This window comes from Salvelinus alpinus, chromosome 4, assembly GCF_045679555.1.
Source record: "Salvelinus alpinus chromosome 4, SLU_Salpinus.1, whole genome shotgun sequence".
NCBI lineage: Eukaryota > Metazoa > Chordata > Actinopteri > Salmoniformes > Salmonidae > Salvelinus > Salvelinus alpinus.
Window position 1 is genome coordinate 77,174,877 of NC_092089.1, and position 23,547 is coordinate 77,198,423.

Below are 23,547 nucleotides of genomic sequence, written 5' to 3' on the forward strand. Positions count from 1 at the left end.
GCATTTGCTCCTCTAGACTTTAGCTATCAACACTGCTTCCCCTACCATTATATACACCCCAATCCACACCTAGCGTTGTTCCTATCAGCATGCCTCCTTCCCTCCTCACCATCTTATAATTAGCGTGGGTAACAGTCTATTCTTGCTTTAGCCAAGTCCTGTTTCATCACAACAACTAAAGCACTAACAGACTTCCACCCAGGCTATCATATCATTCATCCAAGTTAAATAACCATATGTGTTGTCAATGGGCCTAAACCTGGACACAGTTATTTTAATGTGTCGTAATCTACAGAAATGACTTGGTCAAAGCTGCGTGATCAAATACTAGTCTATGCGGGCAAACATTTTGAATTTCGCTGTATCATTTTCTGGTGTTTATTTCAAATGTGTATTCATTGGATGTGCAATTTACTTGAGAAGCTAGGCCATAAGCTATCAGTGTGCAATTAGAAATCTAGCCTGATATGTTTGACTGCGAGTGAAAGCCCAGGGCATGAAAATTATTTGATGATATCTCCATGAGCTGTGTTGCTGTGACAGATTCAGACATGCTGTACTCAGGATGACTAGGATGTACTCCCACAGGCCAGGCTGCTGTCATAACATGTGGCTGTCTCACTGCTGCTGTATCCAAATCCTGTACTTTTTATTTTATCTTATCTGAATACATGAGTATGCACATAATTTGTGTGAGTGTATGTGTGTGTGTTTAACTATCCTTGTGTGTAACAGAAGTCCTCACAAGGATAGTAAAACAACAAAAATTCAGACAATTTTGCTGGTCGCCACAAGGGGAAATTATATTTTAGGAGGATACAGACAGCTGAAGAGGCATGCTTTTTACATAAAAGTAAGCATAATGATTATGACTCTAGAAAAAGCTGGTTCAGGTGTTTCAAAAATGCTAAATTATCCAACACATTTTGCCATGGGGCGGAGAGAAGATTTTTCAATTATATAACTCATTTCATGCAATTCTACTCATTTTGCCATGGGGCAGTGAGAAAAATGCGCAGTTTACAGCTAATTTCCTGCAATTCTACACATTTACCATAATATGATATCTGAGTGAGAGTGACTAACAAAATCAATGGGGGCCCTGGTTGGTAATTCGACCATGATTACTACAAGTTTAGATAGCTGGCTGCTAAACTAACTGTTAGCTACATGGGCTAATTGAGTGACTGTCAGTGACTGACATAACAAGAGAAAAACTGCTGTTGCACAACGAAATTGAGAAATTGTGCCTTGTGTATTCTACTATTCTAACTCTCAACAGTAAGTTGAGACCTTGACTGAGTTCAAAATGTATGCAGACCGCGGCCTGCTATTTGCCATCCATAGTGTAGGCTAACCTATGCACTGAAAATGTTATAATAGCTTACGCATTTTTACATAGTACACTATTGAACTAAGGTCTGCCTCTGATGTGCTGAGTGTGTCTGTTTAAATATTGGGGGTGGGTGTATCTCTCACTCTCTCTCCCTTTCTCGCTGTCTCTCTCTCTATCTCTCGCTTTCTCTACGGTAGCTGTCGTGTAATGTTAGTGAAATAGTCATCATTGCTTGAAGCGCATAGTAAGGAAAGAATGGCTGCCAGTCGGGTACTCGTATACGGAGGAAAAGGTGCACTGGGTAGCAAAATTGTTCAGCACTTCAAATCTAAAGGATGGGTGAGTGCTATACGTGGTTTTTTTTCTCATATAGAATACAATTACGAAAGGATTGTGAGCTGTTGCTTGCCCCAGTGTCTATTATATTTTCAATAACCACTTGTTGAGTAGGCCTAGGCCTAGCCCTAGATGCTATGGTAAGAAGCAAGGGAAAATAAATTAAACCATTGAAATTGTCATCATCAATTGTCATTATCAAGACGTTTTAACGATGCCAGCCCAGAGCTATCGGAAAGCATATAATCAGTCGTTATAATTTACTGAGCCTACTTTTGGATTGCATGTGGAATAAATAGCCGGCGTTGAAGGATAGTTCGATATCATCATCCTATTTTCCAAAGAATGCAAATGTTTCATGCTCTGTTGTTCTTTCTTTCTTTCTTTTCCAATAGTGGGTAGCCAGCATCGATATCGTTGCCAGTGAGGAGGCAAACGCGAACGTGCTGGTGAAGTTGTCCGAGTCATTTACTGAGCAAGCAGAACAGGTAGGAGGAGCGTGCTTTCACCTGCTCCCTCTGTGATGTTGACAGTTATGGCTTTTTGAACACTCCGTTGATTTGCAAAACGCTGGATAATTACCGTAAAGCACCCAGATTCTAGCCCGTTGTAATAGACTGTTATCTCTTGCTGCAGGTGACAGCAGATGTGGCCCAGTTGCTAGGGGACCAGAAAGTGGATGCCATCTTGTGTGTGGCAGGCGGATGGGCTGGAGGAAATTGCAGCTCCAAAGGTTCAAGAGTGTTTCACTGAGATATTATCAGTTCATTTTGAACACATACTGTGATATGAATGCCAGGTCCCTTGTGGCTCAGTTGGTACCATGTGGCACTTGCAACTCCAGTGTTGTGTGTTTGATTCCCACGGGTGACCAGTACAAATATAATATGAAAATGTATGCACTCACTACTGTAAGTCGATCTGGATAAGAGCATCTGCTAAAATGTAAATATCTCCATTTAAACCCCTTTCAAACCAATTTCCCCATAAGCTGACTTTACATTTACATTTACATTTAAGTCATTTAGCAGACGCTCTTATCCAGAGCGACTTACAAATTGGAAAGTTCATACATATTCATCCTGGTCCCCCCGTGGGGAATGAACCCACAACCCTGGTGTTGCAAGTGCCATGCTCTACCAACTGAGCCACACGGGACCACAATGCCAGATGACTTCTCATCTGGCATTCAATAGGGATGTTTGTTCGTTCCATTTAATTACATGGTTCATTCAATGTTGCAATGTTGTTCCTCAAACATCTTCTCTTATGTATGTTGTTTTTAGACCTGTACAAAAACACAGACATGATGTGGAAGCAGAGTGTGTGGACCTCTACCATATCTAGCCATCTGGCTGCTGTGCACCTGAAGCAGGGTGGACTACTGACTCTGGCTGGGGCTAAAGCATCACTGGGTGGCACTAGTGGTAAGACGCCACTTACCTCTACTCTACTGGTACTCTATTCTACTGGGGTTCTATTCTATTCTACTGGTATTCTATTTGATTCTACTGGCATTTTATATTTATTTTTTTGGCATTTTGGTCATAATTTAAGGTTAGGGTTAGGCATTAGGGTTACCAGTGTGGTTAAGGTTAGGGTTAAGGTTAAGGTTAGGTTTAAAATCAGATTGTATGACTATGTGGCTGTGGCTGTGGCTGTGCCAGCTAGTGACCACTCTGCAAAGCTCCCTCCAGTACATCTCAATAAATGGCAACCGGCTGTTCTTTTCTCCTGTAATGTTGTTCATGCTGACCCTGTTTGACTGTGCCTCTGTTTCATTCCAACTTTTATGTTTAAGGGTGCCTGTCGTCACGATAGCAGCTTACATCATCAAACTATTTGTAAAACAAGGAACCCATGAAATACAAAAAAAGACTGATATATAGTAGAAACGAAAATATGAGTAACATGTTGAATATGATATGTATTTTAATGAGGAGAGAAATTGTTACTACTATGGTTTTTCACACAATGCTCTCCGGTATTTTAAACCTGACCCTATATGCATGTGATGTTACCTATAGGACCCAACACCCATGCCATTCCCTGTGTAGTGTGTAACCCATGTGATGGTCCTGAGAACAATATAAATCCTGACACTAGGGCACCAAAAATCCCTGATCAGCAGTCGGTATAAAGCCCCCACTCTCATTGGCTGTTAGGTTGGGGAAGAGAATGAGTCAGCAGAATTTGGGTCTCCACGTGTAGACATGGTTAGAGTGTGTTGTGCTGTTCTCCCATTGAATGTAGCTTACTGTAGAAACTAGTGCTACACTAGACACAGGCCAGGAAATTGTAGGGATTTCCCTCACAGGCTTGGTTTAGATTACTTTTTTGACAGTGGTATGTCTAATATTTTTGGGGGATGTTTCCTATAGTTTAACTCTCACTTGTGTGGGGTTTTTTCGCCATAAAATATGAATAAGGTTTTGATATTGAAGAAAGTATGTCTGTATTTATTTGAATGAAAAAAGGATCTACAGTATTTACCCTGTTTTACAAAGTCTATGCTATAACCCACAAGATTTACAGATTTTCATGATCTCTTAAATTCATGTCAAGTAACGCTCAGAGCTTCCTTGTGGCAGAAGTGTGTGAGTCTTAGAAATACATCTTTAATATGACCATTAACAGGTACTGCAAGTGCGTCGATTGCCTTATGCCTATTCAATTGATCAAATGTATTTATAAAGCCCTTTTTACATCAGCAGAAATCACAAAGTACTTATACAGAAACACAGCATAAAACAGCAAAGAGCAAGCAATGCAGATGTAGAAGCACGGTGGCTATTAAAAACTACCTAGAAAGGCAGGAACCTAGGAAGAAACCTAGAGAGGAACCAGGCTCTGAGAGGTGGCCAGTCCTCTTCTGGCTGTGCCAGGTGGAGATTAAGAGTACATGGCCATTAAGGACATATCATTCTTCAAGACATTCAAATGTTCATAGATGACCAGCAGGGTCAAATAGTAATCACAGTGGTTATAGGTCAGCACCTCAGGAGAAAATGTCAGTTGGCTTATCATAGCCTAGCATTCAGAGGTTGTTACAGCAGGTGCGGTAGAGAGAGAGAGGGTCGAAACAGCAGGTCAGGGTTCCATAGACGCAAGCAGAACAGCAGAAACTGGATCAGTAGCTCGACCAGGTGGACTGGGGACAGCGACAGCCAGGAGTCATCAGCCCAGGTAGTCCTGAGGCATGGTCCTAGGGCTCAGGTCTTCCGAGGGGGGAGAGAGAGAGCATGAGACAGAGATGGGAGAATTAGAGGGAGCATACTTAAGATTGAACAGGGACACCAGATAAGACAGGAGAATTACACCAGATAGGACAGACTGACCCTAGCCCCCCGGCACAAGGGTTATTGCGGCATAGATACCGGAGGCTGAGACGGGGGGGTCGGGGAACACTCTGGCCCTGTCCGGGGATAGGGCCAACCAGGCAGGATATAACCCCACCCACTTTGCCAAAGCACAGCCCTCACACTACCAGAGGGATATCAACTAACCACCAACTTAGTACGCTGAGACAGGGCCGAGTATAGCCCATGAAGATCTCCCCCACCGCACGAGTCCGAAGGGTCGCAAAACCAGACAGGAAGGTCACATCAGTCAAGTCGAGTATAGCGAAAAAAGCCTGGCACAACGTGACGCACCCCTCCTAGGGACGGCATGGGGGTGCACTAGCAAGCCTGTGACTCATCCCCTGTAATAGGGTCAGAGGCAGAGAATCCCTGTCGAGAGACGGGAGCCGGTCAAGCAGAGACAGCAAGGGTGGTTCGTCACTCCAGTGCCTTGCCTTTCACCTTCGCACCCCTGGGCCAGACTACACTCAATCATAGGACCTACTGAAGAGATGAGTCTTCAGTAAAGACTTCATATGGCTGCAATCCCGGTGACGGGATGATATGACAACAGCCAGTGAAAGTGCAGGGCGCCAAATTCAAAACAACAGAAATCTCATAATTAAAATTCCTCAGACATACATGTGTCTTATACCATTTTAAAAGGTAATCTTGTTGTTAATCCCACCAAAGTGTCCGATTTCAAATATGCTTTTCAGCGAAAGCACTACAAACGATTATGTTAGGTCACACCTTACCACAATAAGCACAGCCATTTTTCCAGCGAAAGATAGCAGTCACAAAAAGCAGAAATATAGCTAAAATGAATCACTAACCTTTGATGATCTTCATCAGATGACACTCATAGGACTTCATGTTACACAATACATGCATGTTTTGTTTGATAAAGTTCATATTTATATAAAAAAAATCTGAGTTTACATTGGCGCGTTGCATTCACTGCCTCTCACGTGAACGTGCGTCGTCAAAGCGTGGTCACCTCATGGCAGTGGTTACTCATTCCTGTCTCCTTCGGCCCCCCTTCACAGTAGAGTCATCAAAGTTCTATTGACTGTAGACATCTAGTGGAAGACGTAGGAAGTGAAAACTCATCCATATCTCGCTGTAATTTCAATGGGAGCTTGGTTGAAAATCTACCAGCCTCAGAAAAAATCAAAACAGGAAGTGGAACTTCTCAGGTTTTCGCCTGCCATATGAGTTCTGTTATACCCACAGACATAATTCAAACAGTTTTAGAAACTTCAGAGTGTTTTCTATCCAATACTAATAATAATATGCATATATTAGCAACTATGACTGAGGAGCAGGCCGTTTACTCTGGGCACCTCTGTGCACCTTTCATCCAAGCTACTCAATACTGCCCCTGCAGCCTTAAGAATTTAAAGGTTGAGACCGAGTCTGCATCTCTCACAAGGATCGGCAGACCATTCCATAAAAATGTAGCTTTGTAGGAGACAGCCCTGTCTCCAGCTGTTTGCTTAGAAATTCTAGGAACAATAAGGAGGCCTGCATCTTGTGACCGTAAGTGTACGTGTAGGCATGTCCGGCAGGACCAAATCGGAGAGATAAGTAGGAGCAAGTCCTTGTAATGCTTTGTAGGTCAGCCGTAAAACCTTGAAATCAGCCCTAGCCTTAACAAGAAGCCAGAGGCTAGCACTCGAGTAATATGATCAAATGTTTTGTTTCTAGTCAAGATTCTAGCAGCTGTATTTAGCACTAGTGCTTTATCCGGGTAGCTGGAGAGTAGAGCATTGCAGTAGTCTAATCTTGAAGTGACAAAAGCATGGATTTGTTGTTCTGCATATTTTTTGGACCAAAAGTTTCAGATGTATTTAATGTTATGAAGATGGGAAAAAAGCTGCTCTTGAAGTATTTATGATATCATAATACAAATTGTCTGTATAACTGACAAAAACAAGACCTTGGAAGATAGTAGTAGTGCTTAAAGATTGGATGTGTTTAGGGGTTATTTGTGCTTATATCTTTAGCTTAATATTAGCTTTAATACTTAAGAGCTTAATGGCTAATAGTGTGTCTGATCTAAAGACATTCTCAACCAGCTTTACTGAGTTCTCTATGGTGAAATACTGCCTTTTGGGTAGTTTGGTGTCCAGTGGTGTCTTAGGGACAGCTGGTCTTGCCAGTGGTGTCTTAGCAACAACTGGTCTTGCAAAGCCAGATGCACACATTGTGGACTTAAAGATTTGGGGTTAAAGACTGAGGCTTGTTAACCATGTGTGCACCCTATGACCCTAACCCTTGACCTTGGATTTAAAAGTCAGGTTGAACTGTCAAATAACATTGATTTAACTCTTGGGGGATTCAGCACGCTAGTCTGTTAATGCTTGTTGGGGAAATAGATCCTGAAGGCATTTCCAATAAACCATCGTACGTTAGCAATTTGGAGTGCATCTACTGTATGTAAAAAAAATAAAAAAAATAAAAAAAATACAACTGAAACTCTCCCCTCAAAGACTATGTGTTCCATTGAGAAATAGGTTCCATTTCTTCAGTTTAGTATCTTGAAGATAAAATGTAATTGAATGAAAAAGAGCTTACTCTCCACCTCTTTCTCTCATAGGGCCATTTTTCAAAGGTAGCTGTGGCATGCCTCTGCCATTTCTTTCAAAAGGTGTTGGAAAATGCTGCTTATTCTTTCCAGATGCTACTGTATGACCACAAACATTGATGGGAAATCAAAAGCATGTCTGTGAAACAAGCAGTCATCTCTCAATCTAACCTCCAAACGAGCTTCAATGCCATACAACACTCCTTCCGTGGCCTCCAACTGCTCTTAAACGCTAGTAAAACCAAATGCATGCTTTTCAACCGTTCGCTGCCTGCACCCGCACGCCCGACTAGCATCACCACCCTGGACGGTTCCGACCTAGAATATGTGGACATCTATAAGTACCTAGGTGTCTGGCTAGACTGCAAACTCTCCTTCCAGACTCATATCAAACATCTCCAATCCAAAATCAAATCAAGAATCGGCTTTCTATTCCGCAACAAAGCCTCCTTCACTCACGCCGCCAAACTTACCCTAGTAAAACTGACTATCCTGCCGATCCTCGACTTCGGCGATGTCATCTACAAAATAGCTTCCAACACTCTACTCAGCAAACTGGATGCAGTTTATCACAGTGCCATTCGTTTTGTTACTAAAGCACCTTATACGACCCACCACTGCGACCTGTATGCCCTAGTCGGCTGGCCCTCGCTACATGTTCGTCGTCAGACCCACTGGCTCCAGGTCATCTACAAGGCTATGCTAGGTAAAGTGCCGCCTTATCTCAGTTCACTGGTCACGATGGCTACACCCACCCGCAGCACGCGCTCCAGCAGGTGTATCTCACTGATCATCCCTAAAGCTAAAACCTCATTTGGACGCCTTTCCTTCCAGTTCTCTGCTGCCTGCGACTGGAACGAATTGCAAAAATCTCTGAAGTTTGAGACTTTTATCTCCCTCAACAACTTTAAAAATCTGCTATCCGAGCAGCTAACCGATCGCTGCAGCTGTACATAGTCCATCTGTAAACTACCCACCCAATTTACCTACCTCACCCCCCATACTGCTTTTATTTATTTACTTTTCTGCTCTTTTGCACACCAGTACCAGTATCTCTTCTTGCACATGATCATCTGATGATTTATCACTCCAGTGTTAATCTGCTAAATTGTAATTATTCGATTTATTGCCTACCTCATGCCTTTTGCACACATTGTATATAGATTCTCTTTTTTTCTACCATGTTATTGACTTGTTTATTGTTTACTCCATGTGTAACTCTGTGTTGTCTGTTCACACTGCTATGCTTTATCTTGGCCAGGTCGCAGTTGCAAATGAGAACTTGTTCTCAACTAGCCTACCTGGTTAAATAAAGGTGAAATAAAAAATAAAATATAAAATAAAAAAAATACTGCCATGGGCAAAGTTTGGGAACCAAAAGCACCCAGAATATTTGTCCATAGTATATAAACAGGAAGTTATAAACGTGTAGTGAATGTATGTTGAGTTCAAAATATACTGTTTGTAATATCACATACAGTGACAGTCAGAAGTTTGGACACCTACTCATTCCAGGGTATTTAAAAAAAAATCAAAACTATGAAATAACACATATGGAATCATGTAGTGACCAAAAAAGTGTTAAACAAATCAAAATATATTTTATATTTGAAATTCTTCAAAGTAGCCACCCTTTGCCTTGATGACAGCTTTGCACACTCTTGGCATGTCTTCACTATTATTCTACAATGTAGAAAATAGTAAAAATAAAGAAAAACCCTTGAATGAGTAGGTGTGTCCAAACTTTTGACTGGTACTGTATATCAAATCAAATTGTATTTGTCACATTCGCCGAACACAACAGGTGTGGACCTTACAGTGAAATGCTTACTAGCCCTTAACCAACAATGCAGTTTTAAGAAAAATAAGTGGAAAGTAAAAAAATTGATAATTAAAGAGCAGCAGTAAAATAACAGTGGCCTACCACTGTTGTGTTGTTGGAAAACTGAATGATGGTGTTGGAGTCGTGCCTGGCCATGCAGTCATGAGTGAACAGGGAGTACAGGAGGGGACTGAGCACGCACCCGTGAGGGGCCCTCGTGTTGAGGATCAGCGTGGCAGTTGTGTTGTTACCTACCCTCACCACCTGGGGGTGGCTTGCCAGGAAGTCCAGGATCCAGTTGCAGAAGGAGGTGTTTAGTCCCAGGGTCCTTAGCTTAGTGATGAGCTTTGAGGGCACTATGGTGTTGAACGCTGAGCTGTAGCAATGAATAGCATTCTCACATAGGGGTTCCTTTTGTCCAGGTGGTAAAGGGCAGTGTGGAGTGCAGTAGAGATTGCATCATCTGTGTATCTGTTGGGGCGGTATGCAAATTGATTTGGGTCTAGGGTTGTTTGGATGATGGTGTTGATGTGAGCCATGACCAGCCTTTCAAAGCACTTCGTGGCTACAGACGTGAGTGCTACGGTTTGGTAGTCATTTAGGCAGGTTACCTTAGTGTTCTTGGGCACACGGACTCTGCTTGAAACATGTTGGTATTACAGACTCAGTCAGGGACAGGTTCAGTGTTGCTTGCCTCGAAGCAAACAAAGAAGTTATTTAGCTCGTCTGGTAGGCTCGTGTCATTGGGCAGCTCGTGGCTGTGCTTCCCTTTGTAGTCTGTAATAGTTTGCAAGCCCTACCACATCCGACAATCATCAAATTACTTTGTAACTCTAGTATTGTGTATATTTGCATTCCATGTCCCTTGCTATTATGGTAAGATTTATTGGTGTTTATCTGATTTTATCCAACCATCTCTCCTATTTCACTGTCCCTCTTTCCATCCCTCCGTCTTTCTCTCTCTCCTCAGGCATGGTGGGCTATGGCATGGCCAAGTCAGCAGTCCACCAGCTCTGTCAGAGTTTAGCAGGAGAAGACAGTGGGATGCCCCCTGGAGCTGTGGCAGTTGCCATACTACCGTGAGTAGCCTAGCAGTTAAGAGCGTTGGGCCAGTAACCGACAGGTCTCTGGTTCAATTCCCTGAGCCAACTAGTTGAAAAATCTGTTGATGTACCCTTGAGCAAGGCACTTAACCTTAATTGCTCTTGTAAGTTACTCTGCCTAAAGAGTGTCTGCTAAATGAATAAATTGTGAGGTATCTTGTTGTTTTTATTACAGTTAATCAATTACTTATTAGGAATAGGAGAAACCTGCCTAAGACACCATTTGTTATTATTACAGTTTATAACCTGCCAAAGAGACCATTTGTTATTTTTACAGTTTATTACTTACTAATTATGAATAGGAATAGGAAAAACCTGCACTCATTGGAAATAGTCATTAGGAATTTAATTTATTTGCAACAGTGGAGGTCAAAGGTTACATTACGAATATATTACATGTATTCACCTCATGAGCAGCTATCTGTATACATAGTTTCATTGATCAACAAATGGATGTAAAGCACGTTTTTGCACTGTCAGCATGAGAAGCCTGTATCTGAGTTTTGTAGTCAATATTCTCAGTTCTCTGTTATGGTATATTCCAATTGCATAAGTTGGACTGAGACCACCTGCCAGGCTACTATTAGCTGTCACATAGCTGTCACATGTTAGCATTACCCCCATGACTAGCAATTCTTCTGCACTACCAATACGAATAGGAGGGTTGCTTTATTCACTGCAACTGTGCACAAAAGACTGTAGACTGCATCTGTGCTCATTCAAAAGACTATAGACTGCATCTGTGCTCATTCAAAAGACTGTAGACTGCATCTGTGCTCATTCAAAAGACTGTAGACTGCATCTGTGCTCATTCAAAAGACTGTAGACTGCATCTGTGCTCATTCAAAAGACTGTAGACTGCATCTGTGCTCATTCAAAAGACTAGACTGCATCTGTGCTCATTCAAAAGACTGTAGACTGCATCTGTGCTCATTCAAAAGACTGTAGACTGCATCTGTGCTCATTCAAAAGACTGTAGACTGCATCTGTGCTCATTCAAAAGACTGTAGACTGCATCTGTGCTCATTCAAAAGACTGTAGACTGCATCTGTGCTCATTCAAAAGACTGTAGACTGCATCTGTGCACATTCAAAAGACTGTAGGCTGCCTCTGCACATTCAAAAGACTGTAGACTCCAACTGTGCACATTCAAACATACAACTAATACAACTGAAATGTAAAATCATATTTCAATATATGCAAGTATTTAGGTATCAATTATAATGCTCATCTCAAAATATAACAGTGAAAGGCCTTCATCAGAGGTTGTTGGATGCTTGCTGGTGGTAAATATCATCTTTACACTTTAGCTTTACTGTTGTCTTTTAGTCTGTTGACAAGGGGTTTACATGGGCCTGTTACAATCAGTCCAGGACCAGAGCTTCAGGCCTCAGGTAGTCAGTTCCTACCACCGCCAGAACATTGTCATGTGACTTGATTACACAGGGTAACCTTGGATACTCCAATGAACAGGAAGTTCATGCCTGATGCAGACTTTGGTTCCTGGACACCACTGGAGTACATTGCAGAGTGAGTGTGATATGGTGGATGATGGGTTGTTTTCATTACTGTATGTTTTTACTGATCATTTAGTTAATCTTGAGATTTAAAATTATATGTATATATATGCTGGAAGACCATCATTAAATGTAATTATTCTAAAGGTTTAGAACATACAGATGTATATCTTTGTTCAACATATGAACATAATTATAGACAATCTTTTTTGTATACCAGTATTTCACCAGAAGATGGCAATACTGTCACTTGGCCTGGGAAAATGGCCTACACAATTGTATTGCAGTATTACTTGTTAAAATCTTGCCAAAAGATATTTAGAGCCAAATGTCTGGTTTGAATAATGCTGTAATGTGATCAAAAGGTTATTTTGATGGACATATCAATCAACTAATTATAATCTTACATTTCTTCAATACTCTTGACTGGATATAGTCTTGGCATCTATTACTTGGATACTCTTTACAGGATTTACCCAAATTTGTTGTAAATGCAATGTTAACTATGTACTGTTACTAACACACTAAACTAGTGTATGGAGCCACTAAACTAGTGTATGGAGCCCCTAAACTAATGTATGGAGCCCTTAAACTTGTTTATGGAGCCCCTAAACTTGTGTATGGAGCCCCTAAACTAGTGTATGGAGCCCCTAAAGTTTGTGTTCCTCTTTTCATGTCAGTTTAGACACAGAGCACATAGTCTCCAGTCTCTCCTCTGTACACGGTAGAGATTAGATGGGATTTGATCCAGTTTTATAATCCCAGAAAGGTTGGACAACATTAACCCTGCAGATTACCAGTAGAAACAGATGAGGTTCTGGGGGTATAAGTAGAAGCAATGGGAGGGGAATTTAAATGAGCACTATGATTCAGTTCATCTGCATATCAAATGTCCATTTGGTGGACTGGTGTAGAATGTTGACTTTGAATTGTGAATAAGCAATCTCATGATATAGTTGCTGTTGAAATAGGTAATTGGCTAACAACATAAATCAAATCACACTAAGAAGCACAGAGGTATAAAATACATAAAAGCCATCAATATTGTGGGCTTTTTTTTTGTCTTCTTGAAATTTCTTCTAGACTTTGACATATAGAAAACAACTTAATCTCATCCAGCGCTTAATTAAAAAGTGGACTCTCTTATATCATATACTGTAAGCCAACCATGTTTCACTTGTACTCACTTACAAGTAGTAACTGCTAGCACCCATAGTCTAGCCATTTCATCGTCTCATTCTCTTACTTTTCTTATTTTTCTGTCTAGAACTTTCTTCAGTTGGGCCACCGGTGCGGATCGTCCAGCATCGGGCAGTCTGATGCAGCTCACCACCACCGGAGGCAAGACACAGGCCCTACCCACACAATAACACACATTTCCTACCCACATAATAAGACACAGGCCCAACCCACACAATAAGACACATTTCCTACCCACATAATAAGACACAGGCCCTACCCACACAATAAGACACAGGCCCTACCCACAAAATAAAGCACATTTCCTACCCACACAATAAGACACAGGCCCTACCCACACATTAAGAAACATTTCCTACCCACACAATAAGACATAGACCCTACCCACACTATAAGACACATTTCTACACAAATAATACGACACAATACCTAGCCACACAATAAGACACAGGTCCTACCCACACAATAAGACACAGGCCCTACCCACAAAATAGAGGAGGGAGAAGTGGAGAAGGTTGGGAAAGAGAGAGAGAGAAGGATGAAATTAGTCAATGAGAAAGAAGACTGAAGGATGAGATACGCTACATTACCAAAAGTATGTGGACACCTGCTTATCATCTCATTCCAAAATTGTGGGCATTAATATGGAGTCGGTCCACCCATTGCTGCTATAACAGCCTCCATTATTCTGGGAAGGCTTTCCACTAGATGTTGGAACATTGCTGCGGGGACTTGCTTCCATTCAGCCACAAGAGCATTAGTGACGTCGGCACTGATGTTGGGTGATTAGGCCTGGCTCACAGTCGGCATTCCAATTCATCCCAAAGGTCTTTGATGGGGTTGAGGTCAGGGCTCTGTGCAGGCCAGTCAAGTTCTTCCACACCTTTGTACAAGGGGCTTTGTCATGCTGAAACAGGAAAGGGCCTTCCCCAAACTGTTGCCACAATGTTGGAAGCACAGAATCGTCTAGAATGTCATTGTATGCTGTAGCATTAAGATTTCCCTTCACTGGAACTAAGGGGCCTAGCCCGAACCATGAAAAACAGCCCCAGACCAATTATTCATTCAAATCAAATCAAATTGATTTATATAGCCCTTCTTACATCAGCTGATATATCAAAGTGCTGTACAGACACCCAGCCTAAAACCCCAACAGCAAGCAATGCAGGTGTGGAAGCACGGTGGCTAGGAAAAACTCCCTAGAAAGGCCAAAACCTAGGAAGAAACCTAGAGAGGAACCAGGCTATGAGGGGTGGCCAGTCCTCTTCTGGCTGTGCCGAGATAATAACAGAACATGGCCAAGATGTTCATAAATGACCAGCATGGTCAAATAATAATCACAGTAGTTGTCGAGGGTGCAACAAGTTAGCACCTCAGGAGTAAATGTCAGTTGGCTTTTCATAGCCAATCATTGAGAGTATCTCTATCGCTCCTGCTGTCTCTAGAGAGTTGAAAACAGCAGGTCTGGGACAGGTAGCACGTCCGGTGAACAGGTCAGGTTTCCATAGCCGCAGGCAGAACAGTTAACTGGAGCAGCAGCACGGCCAGGTGGACTGGGGACAGCAAGGACCATTCACCACCAAACTTTACAGTTGGCACAATGCATTCGTTCAGGTAACGTTCTCCTGTCATCCGCCAAACCCAGATGCGTCCATCGGACTGCAAGATGGTTAACCTTTGGGTGGTGGACCATTTTTGATACACACCGGAAACTGTTGAGTGTTGCAGTTCTTGACACAAACCGGTGCACCTGGCACCTACTACCATACACCGTTCAAAAGCACTTAAATATGTTTATTGCCCATTCACCTTCTGAATGGTACACACTCTCAATTGTTTCAAGGCTTAAAAATCCTCCTTTAACCTGTAGGAGACAGGGGGAGGACAGGGGGAGGAGCCCCCTCATCTACACTGATTGAAGTGGATTTACCAAGTGGCATCAATAAGGGATCATAGCATTCACCTAGATTCACCTGGTCAGTCTATGTCATGGAAAGAGCAGGTGTTCTTAATGTTTTGTACACTCAGTGTATATCTGTATTATGTGTGGGAATACTTTGGAACAGATTTCCAAAATTACAATCACTTGGAGCTGATTTGCTGGTGTTTTTAGAGTATTTTATGTCCAACAATAATTAAAACAATATATATACAGTATGTATTTTTTTAAGAAAGCTTGGGGGGCCAAATAAAATTTGGCCTGCGGGCCGCCAGTTGGGGAACCCTACCTCTATACCCTACCTCTATATCCTACCTCTATATCCTACCTCTGTCCATGACATAGACTGACCAGGTGAATCTAGGTAAAAGCTATGATCCCTTATTGATGCCACTTGTTAAATCCACTTCAATCAGTGTAGATGAGGGGGAGGAGACAGGTTAAAGAAGGATTTTTAAGCCTTGAGACAATTGAGACATGGATTGTGTGTGTGTACCGTTCAGAGGGTGAATGGGCAATAAAAAATATTTAAGTGCTTTTGAACGGGGTATGGTAGTAGGTGCCAGACGCACCGGTTTGTGTCAAGAACTGCAACACTCAACAGTTTCCCATGTGTATTAAAAATGGTCCACCACCCAAAGGACATCCAGCCAACTTGACACAACTGTGGGAAGCATTGGAGTCAACATGGGCCAGCACGTTTTTGACACCTTGTAGAGTCCATGCATCGACGAATTGAGGCTATTTTGTACAGTCAGTGTATGTGACCTTATAGAAATATAAGCAAGGTTTGAAATGATTATGTTTTAGTCAAATATTATATCTGTTTGGACTTCTTGTGATCGATTTAACGTCGATAAATGGCTGAATATAGTTGATTATCCCTGGTATAGAGAGATGGAGAGGAGGGAGGGGAAGGTAGGAGAGCGGGGAGGGGAAGAAAAATATGCACACAATACCATCTTGTGGTAGAATGAATCAGTTGCAAAGGAAACATGAACCTCAAGTACATTTACTTATTTTGAACTCTTTTAGTTAGATCCAGTTTGAGATTGATGAAAATGAAGTAAGCCGCTGTCTTAATGTCAAACGTACAATACATTTCAGTAGATTGGCCATACTCTGTGTCTTGTGTCGAGTGTACTCAATATGCGTGTGAATTGTTGGTTAAAGACTGTCTAAGTACTATTATCAGTATCTCATAACAATTTTATTTTATTTTGTGCTGTTTGATGTGGTTTTACCTCTGTCTCAATTTGAATAAAAATCCACATTAATAACAATCTGATTTCATAATTTGTGAGAAACAATCAAAGCACTACAGCATCACTCGGGCTCCTGAGTGGCACAGCGGTCTAAGGCACTGAATCTCAGTGCTAGAAGCATCACTACAGACCCTGGTTCGATTCCAGGCTGTATCACAAACGGCTGTGATTGGGAGTCCCATATGGCGGCGCACAATTGGCCCAGTGTCGTCCGGGTTAGGGTTTGGCAGGTGTAGGCCGTCATTGTAAATAAGAATTTGTTCTTAACTAACTGACTTGCCTAGTAATAAAAATCACCATCACCTTGAATTGAATACAGATCTGCTGAAAACTATTATAGAGAATAAACACATTTTGGGGATCAGGGATTTGTAGCAGTTCCACCAACACTAAAATCCAGATCCCTGCCCACCTCCCCCTCATCCACAATAATATTATATTTCATTGAACTTCACTGGTCATAATTAGATGTATTCGCCTACCATTAAAGACATACTATTTTGAATGGGGTTGGAGACCAGTTAAATTATTTACCTGCCTTGACTTGATCTAGCTCACTCATGGTCATTTCCAGTGACATACTGTAGCCTTCCCCACCAGGTGGTGCTCCTAGATAACAACTCAATTCACCAGTCAAATGTGACCGACCACCTCGATTCGGTCTTGTGTAGCAAAATTTGAAATGGGTTTTTTACTTTGGATAAAAGTAGCGACTCAGAGCTACAAAATGGTATATCATACACTCCAGTTGAGGAACAATGTGAAAGTAATTCTGCTTTGAAAGTAGATAAACTTCTAACCCCACTTTTGAGAAAATTACCCTTGAATGATTTTGTACACCTACTGGAGAGCTCTTCTTTATCTACACCTATTCAGCATCGATCACACACTCTTAAGCCTTAGCCCCACCCGTCTCTTTAAGGATTCACATGTGAGGCCATGTGCTGAACAGGTGGAAGGTAGTGTACTAAACAACCAAAGATTTCAAGACTAAAAGTGGTGAAAGTAGTAGCCTACAATTAAGGAAAAACTCCAGGTAAAAATACACTTTATCTAGTCCTTGGCCTATATCCTAATCTGACTTTGGTGCAGGTCATGTTGTTCTTCACATTACCTTATCTGGTAAACACAGACTATATAAATTAAAATCAAAGTTTATTTGCCCCATGCACAGGATACAGAAGGTGTAAACGGTACAATGAAATGCTTACTTGCATATTTGCATAGTAGCAATATAGAAAATAGAAAGAGTCCAGGTAAAAATATTTATAAATATTTTCTAATTATTAGATGATGCTCACCCAGAGACACACTTGTCTAAATTGATTGGTCATGTGAAGGAAATGCTATAACCCCCCCCCCCCAACCACATCTAGCTAAGTGGATGGGTTGCTATTGTCGAGACATGTACACATATTCATGAAATACAATAGATGGCCGTAATCACCCCCAGACACACCTGGCTAACTTGATGGGTCATGTAATCATCTGGCGAAGTGTAGTCTTTTGTATAGACATGTAACTAGCTAGCTAGCTAAACAATGAACCATAATCCCAACCCATACTACTACTAATACAAACTAATCGTCATAGCTAGCCACCATGCATGAAATGCTGTAGTATGAATGTGCAGGTAGATAAAGCTAACCAACTAGGTTCAATGTTAGCTAGCTAGCTAACATTAGGCTATAACTAGCAATGCAAATGGATTCCTGAGATACGAATAATATTACTACACAGATCATGCATGTAACGTTAGCTAACATGCCAGCAAGCTAACGTTTGCTTGCTAGCTAACAGTACACTTTAACTTGAAATTAAAACGACTTTCTGAAAAAATTTGAAATGTATAATATCTGAAAATGTAGCTAGACTCTTACCCGTATACATGGATGAATGTTTATTTGTAGCTAGATACATCTTGTTTGGACCGCGTTGTTTCAAGTCACTCCGGTTCACACTGACCGTGTGCACAAAGTAGGTCATGACAAGTTTTTCCCTCTGATCTTTGTTGATAGCGCCTGCTAAATTCAGGGCAGCAATGTTGTTGGGAGCAGTAGCAACACTTTTGCAGTTCTCCATGGCAAATGTTATATATTTAAAAAAAGCCACAGTAGCAAGGACTATCTACACATATTGAGCAGCTCACGTTATAGACAGAATCATGCTACATGGCAGACCAATCCGAACTTATCTCTGGCATGTCCAGCCCATCCATTATCTCAGCCAATCCATGGCTAAACCAACTAGGCTCGTAATTTAACAATTTTATTTGTATTTACAGATGGCATACAAGTTTGTTAATAAGGCACATGAAAAGGGCCTCCCGAGTGGTGCAGTGATCTAAGGCACTGCATCGCAGCTGTGCAACTAGAGATCCTGGTTCGAGTCCAGACTCTGTTGCAGGATGTCTTTGTCCCATTGTGCTCTATCGACTCCTGTGGCAGTCCGGGCGCATGCACGCTGACACGGTCGCCAGGGGTACAGTGTTTCCTCCGACATATTGGTGCGGCTGGCTTTCGGGTTAAGCGGGCATTGTGTTAAGAAGCAGTGCGGCTTGGCTGGGTCGTGCTTCGGAGGACGCACGGCTCTTGACCTTTGTAGCGATGTGACAAGACTGTAACTACCAATTGGATACCAATTGGATACCACGAAATTGGGGAGAAAAAGGGCTAATAAAAAATAAGGCACATGATAGTTAATATGTTCAAGAAGGTAATTCTGCCAAAAAATGCATTTTGATGAAATGCATTTGCCTCTCCTGTGAAGTATTTACGTGCGACACCAGCTTTCTGAAACAGGTCACAAATTATCCAATATGATTCAATTGAATATGTGTTGGTTACAAAACTAACTATAGATTGATGTTAACACTTACAATAGATGAGTGGATTTGGAAAAGACAACGCACAGTAAATGGGCTCCACTGAAAATCTGGACATTGCTTGATTGATTGATTTTATTTGCCAGTTAAATAAATACATACACACAGTACATACATTTTAAAAAGGTGACAGGGAAAACACAATAAAGTCATAATCTTATTTTCATTGTGCCATATTCAAATGTCTTGGTTTCACTGTATATGATAAGCCCAGGTTGCTGAAAAAAATTACTGAACAGCGAATATCCTTCCTAAGAACAATTGCAGCAACATGACACAATACAACGGGAGATCCCCATACGCCTACCACATATTACACAGAACAATAGCATCAGTAGCATTATGACAAGATAGCTACTTGACAATAAGAGCAACAAGGACTATCACAGGGAGATATCTTTGATCAAGTGAAATATCTTCTGTGATAAACAATGGCTGTATGTATTCCCACGGGCAATCACTCTGTAGCACTACAACATCATGAGCTAATGTACAGTATGCAGCCGGGACGTGTTGAATGTGCCTGGGGCCCTCACACATCTAGATGAATTGCCCTCCGCCACCCTATATCAGCAGGACTGAACACCACCTCCTTGTTCTCTTCTATTCATTGCAGGCATTGTGATTTATTATAGTGTGTCATCAACAGGTCCCAAGCCTTATTATCATTGCTCCTGCAGCTCACTGTGAAAAATAGCAGAGTTTAAACCTATGGCGTAATAATTGTCGTAGGGTGAATTTGTATTCACACTTAGCCGCTAAGCCAATAGGATGATGAATAGGATGATATATGGGATGATATATAGGATGATGTATATGATGATATATAGGATTATGTATAGTATGATGTATAGGATGGTGTATAGGATGATAAATAGGATGATGTATAGGATGGTGTATAGGATGATGTATAGGATGATAAATAGGATGATGTATAGGATGATATATACAATTGAAGTTGGAAGTTTACATACACTTAGGTTGGAGTCATTAAAACTTGTTTTTCAACCACTCCACAAATTTCTTGTCAACAAACTATAGTTTTGGCAAGTCGGTTAGTACATCTACTTTGTGCATGACACAAGTAATTTTTCCAACAATTGTTTACAGACAGATTATTTCACTTATAATTCACTGTATGACAATTCCAGTGGGTCAGAAGTTTACATACACTAAGTTGACTGTGCCTTTAAACAGCTTGGAAATTTCCAGAAAATGATGTCATGGCTTTAGAAGCTTCTGATAGGCCAATTGACATAATTTGAGTCAATTGGAGGTGTACCCCTGTGGAATTATTTCAAAGGCCTACCTTCAAACTCAGTGCCTCTTTGCTTGACATCATGGGAAAATCAAAAGAAATCAGCCAAGACCTCAGAAAAAAAACTGTAGACCTCCACAAGTCTGGTTCATCCTTGGGAGCAATTTCCAAACGCCTGAAGGTACCACGTTCATCTGTACAAACAATAGTACGCAAGTATAAACACCATGGGACCACGCAGCCGTCATACTGCTCAGGAAGGAGACGTGTTCTGTCCCCTAGAGGTGAACGTACTTTGGTGCGAAAAGTTCAAATCAATCCCAGAACAACAGCAAAGGACCTTGTGAAAATGCTGGAGGAAAAAGGTACAAAAGTATATATCCACAGTAAAACGAGTCCTATATCGACATAACCTGAAAGGCCGCTCAGCAAGGAAGAAGCCACTGCTCCAAAACAGCCATAAAAAAGCCAGACTGGGATTTGCAACTGCACATGGGGACAAAGATCGTACTTTTTGGAGAAATGTCCTCTGGTCTGATGAAACAAAAATAGAATTGTTTGGCCATAATGACCATCGTTATGTTTGGAGGAAAAAGGGGGAGGCTTGCAAGCCGAAGAACACCATCCCAACCGTGAAGCACGGGGGTGGCAGCATCATGTTGTGGGGGTGCTTTGCTGCAGCAGGGGCTGGTGCACTTCACAAAATAGATGGCATCATGAGGTAGGAAAATTATGTGGATATATTGAAGCAACATCTCAAGACATCAGTCAGGAAGTTAAAGCTTGGTCGCAAATGGGTCTTCCAAATGGACAATGACCCCAAGCATACTTCCAAAGTTGTGGCAAAATGGCTTAAGGACAACAAAGTCAAGGTATTGAAGTGGACATCACAAAGCCCAGAACTCAATCCCATAGAAAATGTGTGGGCAGAACTGAAAAAGCATATGCGAGCAAGGAGGCCTACAAACCTGACTCAGTTACACCAGAATAGGCCAAAATTCACCCAACTTATTGTGGGAAGCTTGTGGAAGGCTACCCGAAACATTTGACCCAAGTTAAACAGTTTAAATGCAATGCTACCAAATAGTAATTGAGTGTATGTAAACTTCTGACCCATTGGGAATGTGATGAAAGAAATAAAGCTGAAATAAATCATTCTCTCTACTAATATTCTGACATTTCACATTCTTAAAATAAAGTGGTGATCCTAACTGACCTAAAACAGGGAATTTTTACTGGGATTAAATGTCAGAAATTGTGAAAAACTGAGTTTAAATGTATTTGGCTAAGGTGTATGTAAACTTCCGACTTCAACTGTATGATGATAAATAGGATGATGTATTGGATGATGTATAGAATTACGTATAGGATGGTATATAGGATTATGTATAGGATTATATATAGGATGATGGATTTTTCAAAGGATGATATATAGGGTGATGTATGGGACAATGTAAGGACGATATATAGGATGACAGGACAAGAGTAATTGGTTAAAATTTTTGAAATTTTTGTTTTCCCGTTTGCCATTGCGGGATTGGGAAATTTGCATTTGCCAAGATGAAATGCCTGAGTGATTTGTTCATTTTGTTTAGTGAGACCTTAACCTCGATCTCCAGCTTCCATTCTGATAATGAGACCTTAACCTCGGATCTCCAGCTTCCATTCAGTTTAACCTCAATCTCCAGCTTCCATTCAGTTTAGTGAGACCTTAACCTCTATCTCCAGCTTCCATTCAGTTTAGTGAGACATTAACCTCTATCTCCAGCTTCCATTCAGTTTAGTGAGACATTAACCTCTATCTCCAGCTTCCATTCAGTTTAGTGAGACCTTAACCTCTATCTCCAGCTTCCATTCAGTTTAGTGAGACATTAACCTCTATCTCCAGCTTTTATTCAGTTTAGTGAGACAATAACCTCGATTTCCAGCTTCTATTCTGTTTATTGAGAGAATAACCTCGATCTCCAGCTTACGTTCTGTTTTGTGAGACTTTAATCTCAATCTCCAGCTTCCTCACGAAACAAGACTAAGGAGTCTTGCTTGCAAGACTAAAGTGGACTGAAGGAAACTAGTTGTGTGACCACTCAGTTTTAAAACTTAGTATTGTGAATCAATGATTATGACTATTTAGCTGATATCATATTGGACACATTATTGCAGTTTTGACCCCCTTACTGTCTCATGGTCTCTCTACAAGATAGACATGGAGAATTAACCAAGATACACCGTTAGGTGACACCAGCCATAGAATAGAACAGAACAGAAAATTCCCCTTGGGTTCCCCCTGTAGTTGAGACAAGTATTCTCCATAGCCCCAATTATTCTCCATAGCCCCAAGTATCCTGCATAGCCCCAAGTATCCTGCATAGCCCCATCTGAGGCCCCTCCACCAGCACAGGCCTGAAGCAAACCCCCTGGAGATGAATATCCTGATTAAACGGACCCCCTCCTACCCCTAGACCCATTTTCCCACCCCCCTTTGAATGTTGTTGTTATTGGGGGGTGGGTAGGGGGTTAGAGAGGGGAGGTTATGTCTGAGATGGCAGGGTGCCATGTGGAAGCCATTGAGACCTGAAAGAGAGTGCGGTGGGGTGGGCATAACGTGAGGACAGATGGTAGTGGTTAGCCCCCTTAGCCTGCCTGCTACAGGGTTATATGGCTTGCATGTGAGTAGACCCCAGCCCTACCTATGAGAACCTAGAACCTAAGCACACATGTTGTGTTTGAGAGAGGAGGAGGTGGGGGTGATTTTGGGGGACAAGATCTTGAGTGAAATAACCTGAATGAAGACTATATATGTTTAACCTGTTTAATATCTGTGTATGGAAAAATCACTCACAACAATTATCCTCCTTTCTCCTATAGGAATATTTGTAATATTGATAATATAATCATATAATAACTGAAGCTGTAACATATTGAGTATTACATTAAATCATTACACAGGATGATAATT

General features: G+C 41.4%; 1 protein-coding gene and 1 long non-coding RNA gene across 3 annotated transcripts in view; both read left to right on the forward strand.

Moving 5' to 3' along the window:
* Nucleotides 1-16,467, forward strand: part of LOC139574467 (uncharacterized) — a 436,827-nt gene extending 420,360 nt beyond the window's left edge. The window contains exon 2 of the long non-coding RNA XR_011674780.1: nucleotides 14,794-16,467. This is a non-coding gene — a long non-coding RNA (uncharacterized lncRNA). The remainder of the gene's footprint in view (nucleotides 1-14,793) is intronic.
* Nucleotides 1,448-16,467, forward strand: qdpra (quinoid dihydropteridine reductase a). 2 transcript variants are annotated; one of them, XM_071399066.1, is made up of 7 exons: nucleotides 1,451-1,675; nucleotides 2,068-2,160; nucleotides 2,309-2,405; nucleotides 2,959-3,099; nucleotides 10,396-10,504; nucleotides 11,975-12,058; nucleotides 13,313-16,467. In XM_071399066.1, exons 1-7 carry the CDS (start codon nucleotides 1,592-1,594, stop codon nucleotides 13,413-13,415), a joined length of 711 nt encoding a protein of 236 aa, XP_071255167.1. In that variant the 5' UTR covers nucleotides 1,451-1,591; the 3' UTR covers nucleotides 13,416-16,467. The 2 variants fall into 2 exon arrangements, with proteins under 2 accessions (XP_071255168.1, XP_071255167.1); XM_071399067.1 differs by lacking the exon at nucleotides 11,975-12,058 and having other exon boundaries at nucleotides 1,448-1,675.
* Nucleotides 16,468-23,547: the final 7,080 nt, after the last annotated feature.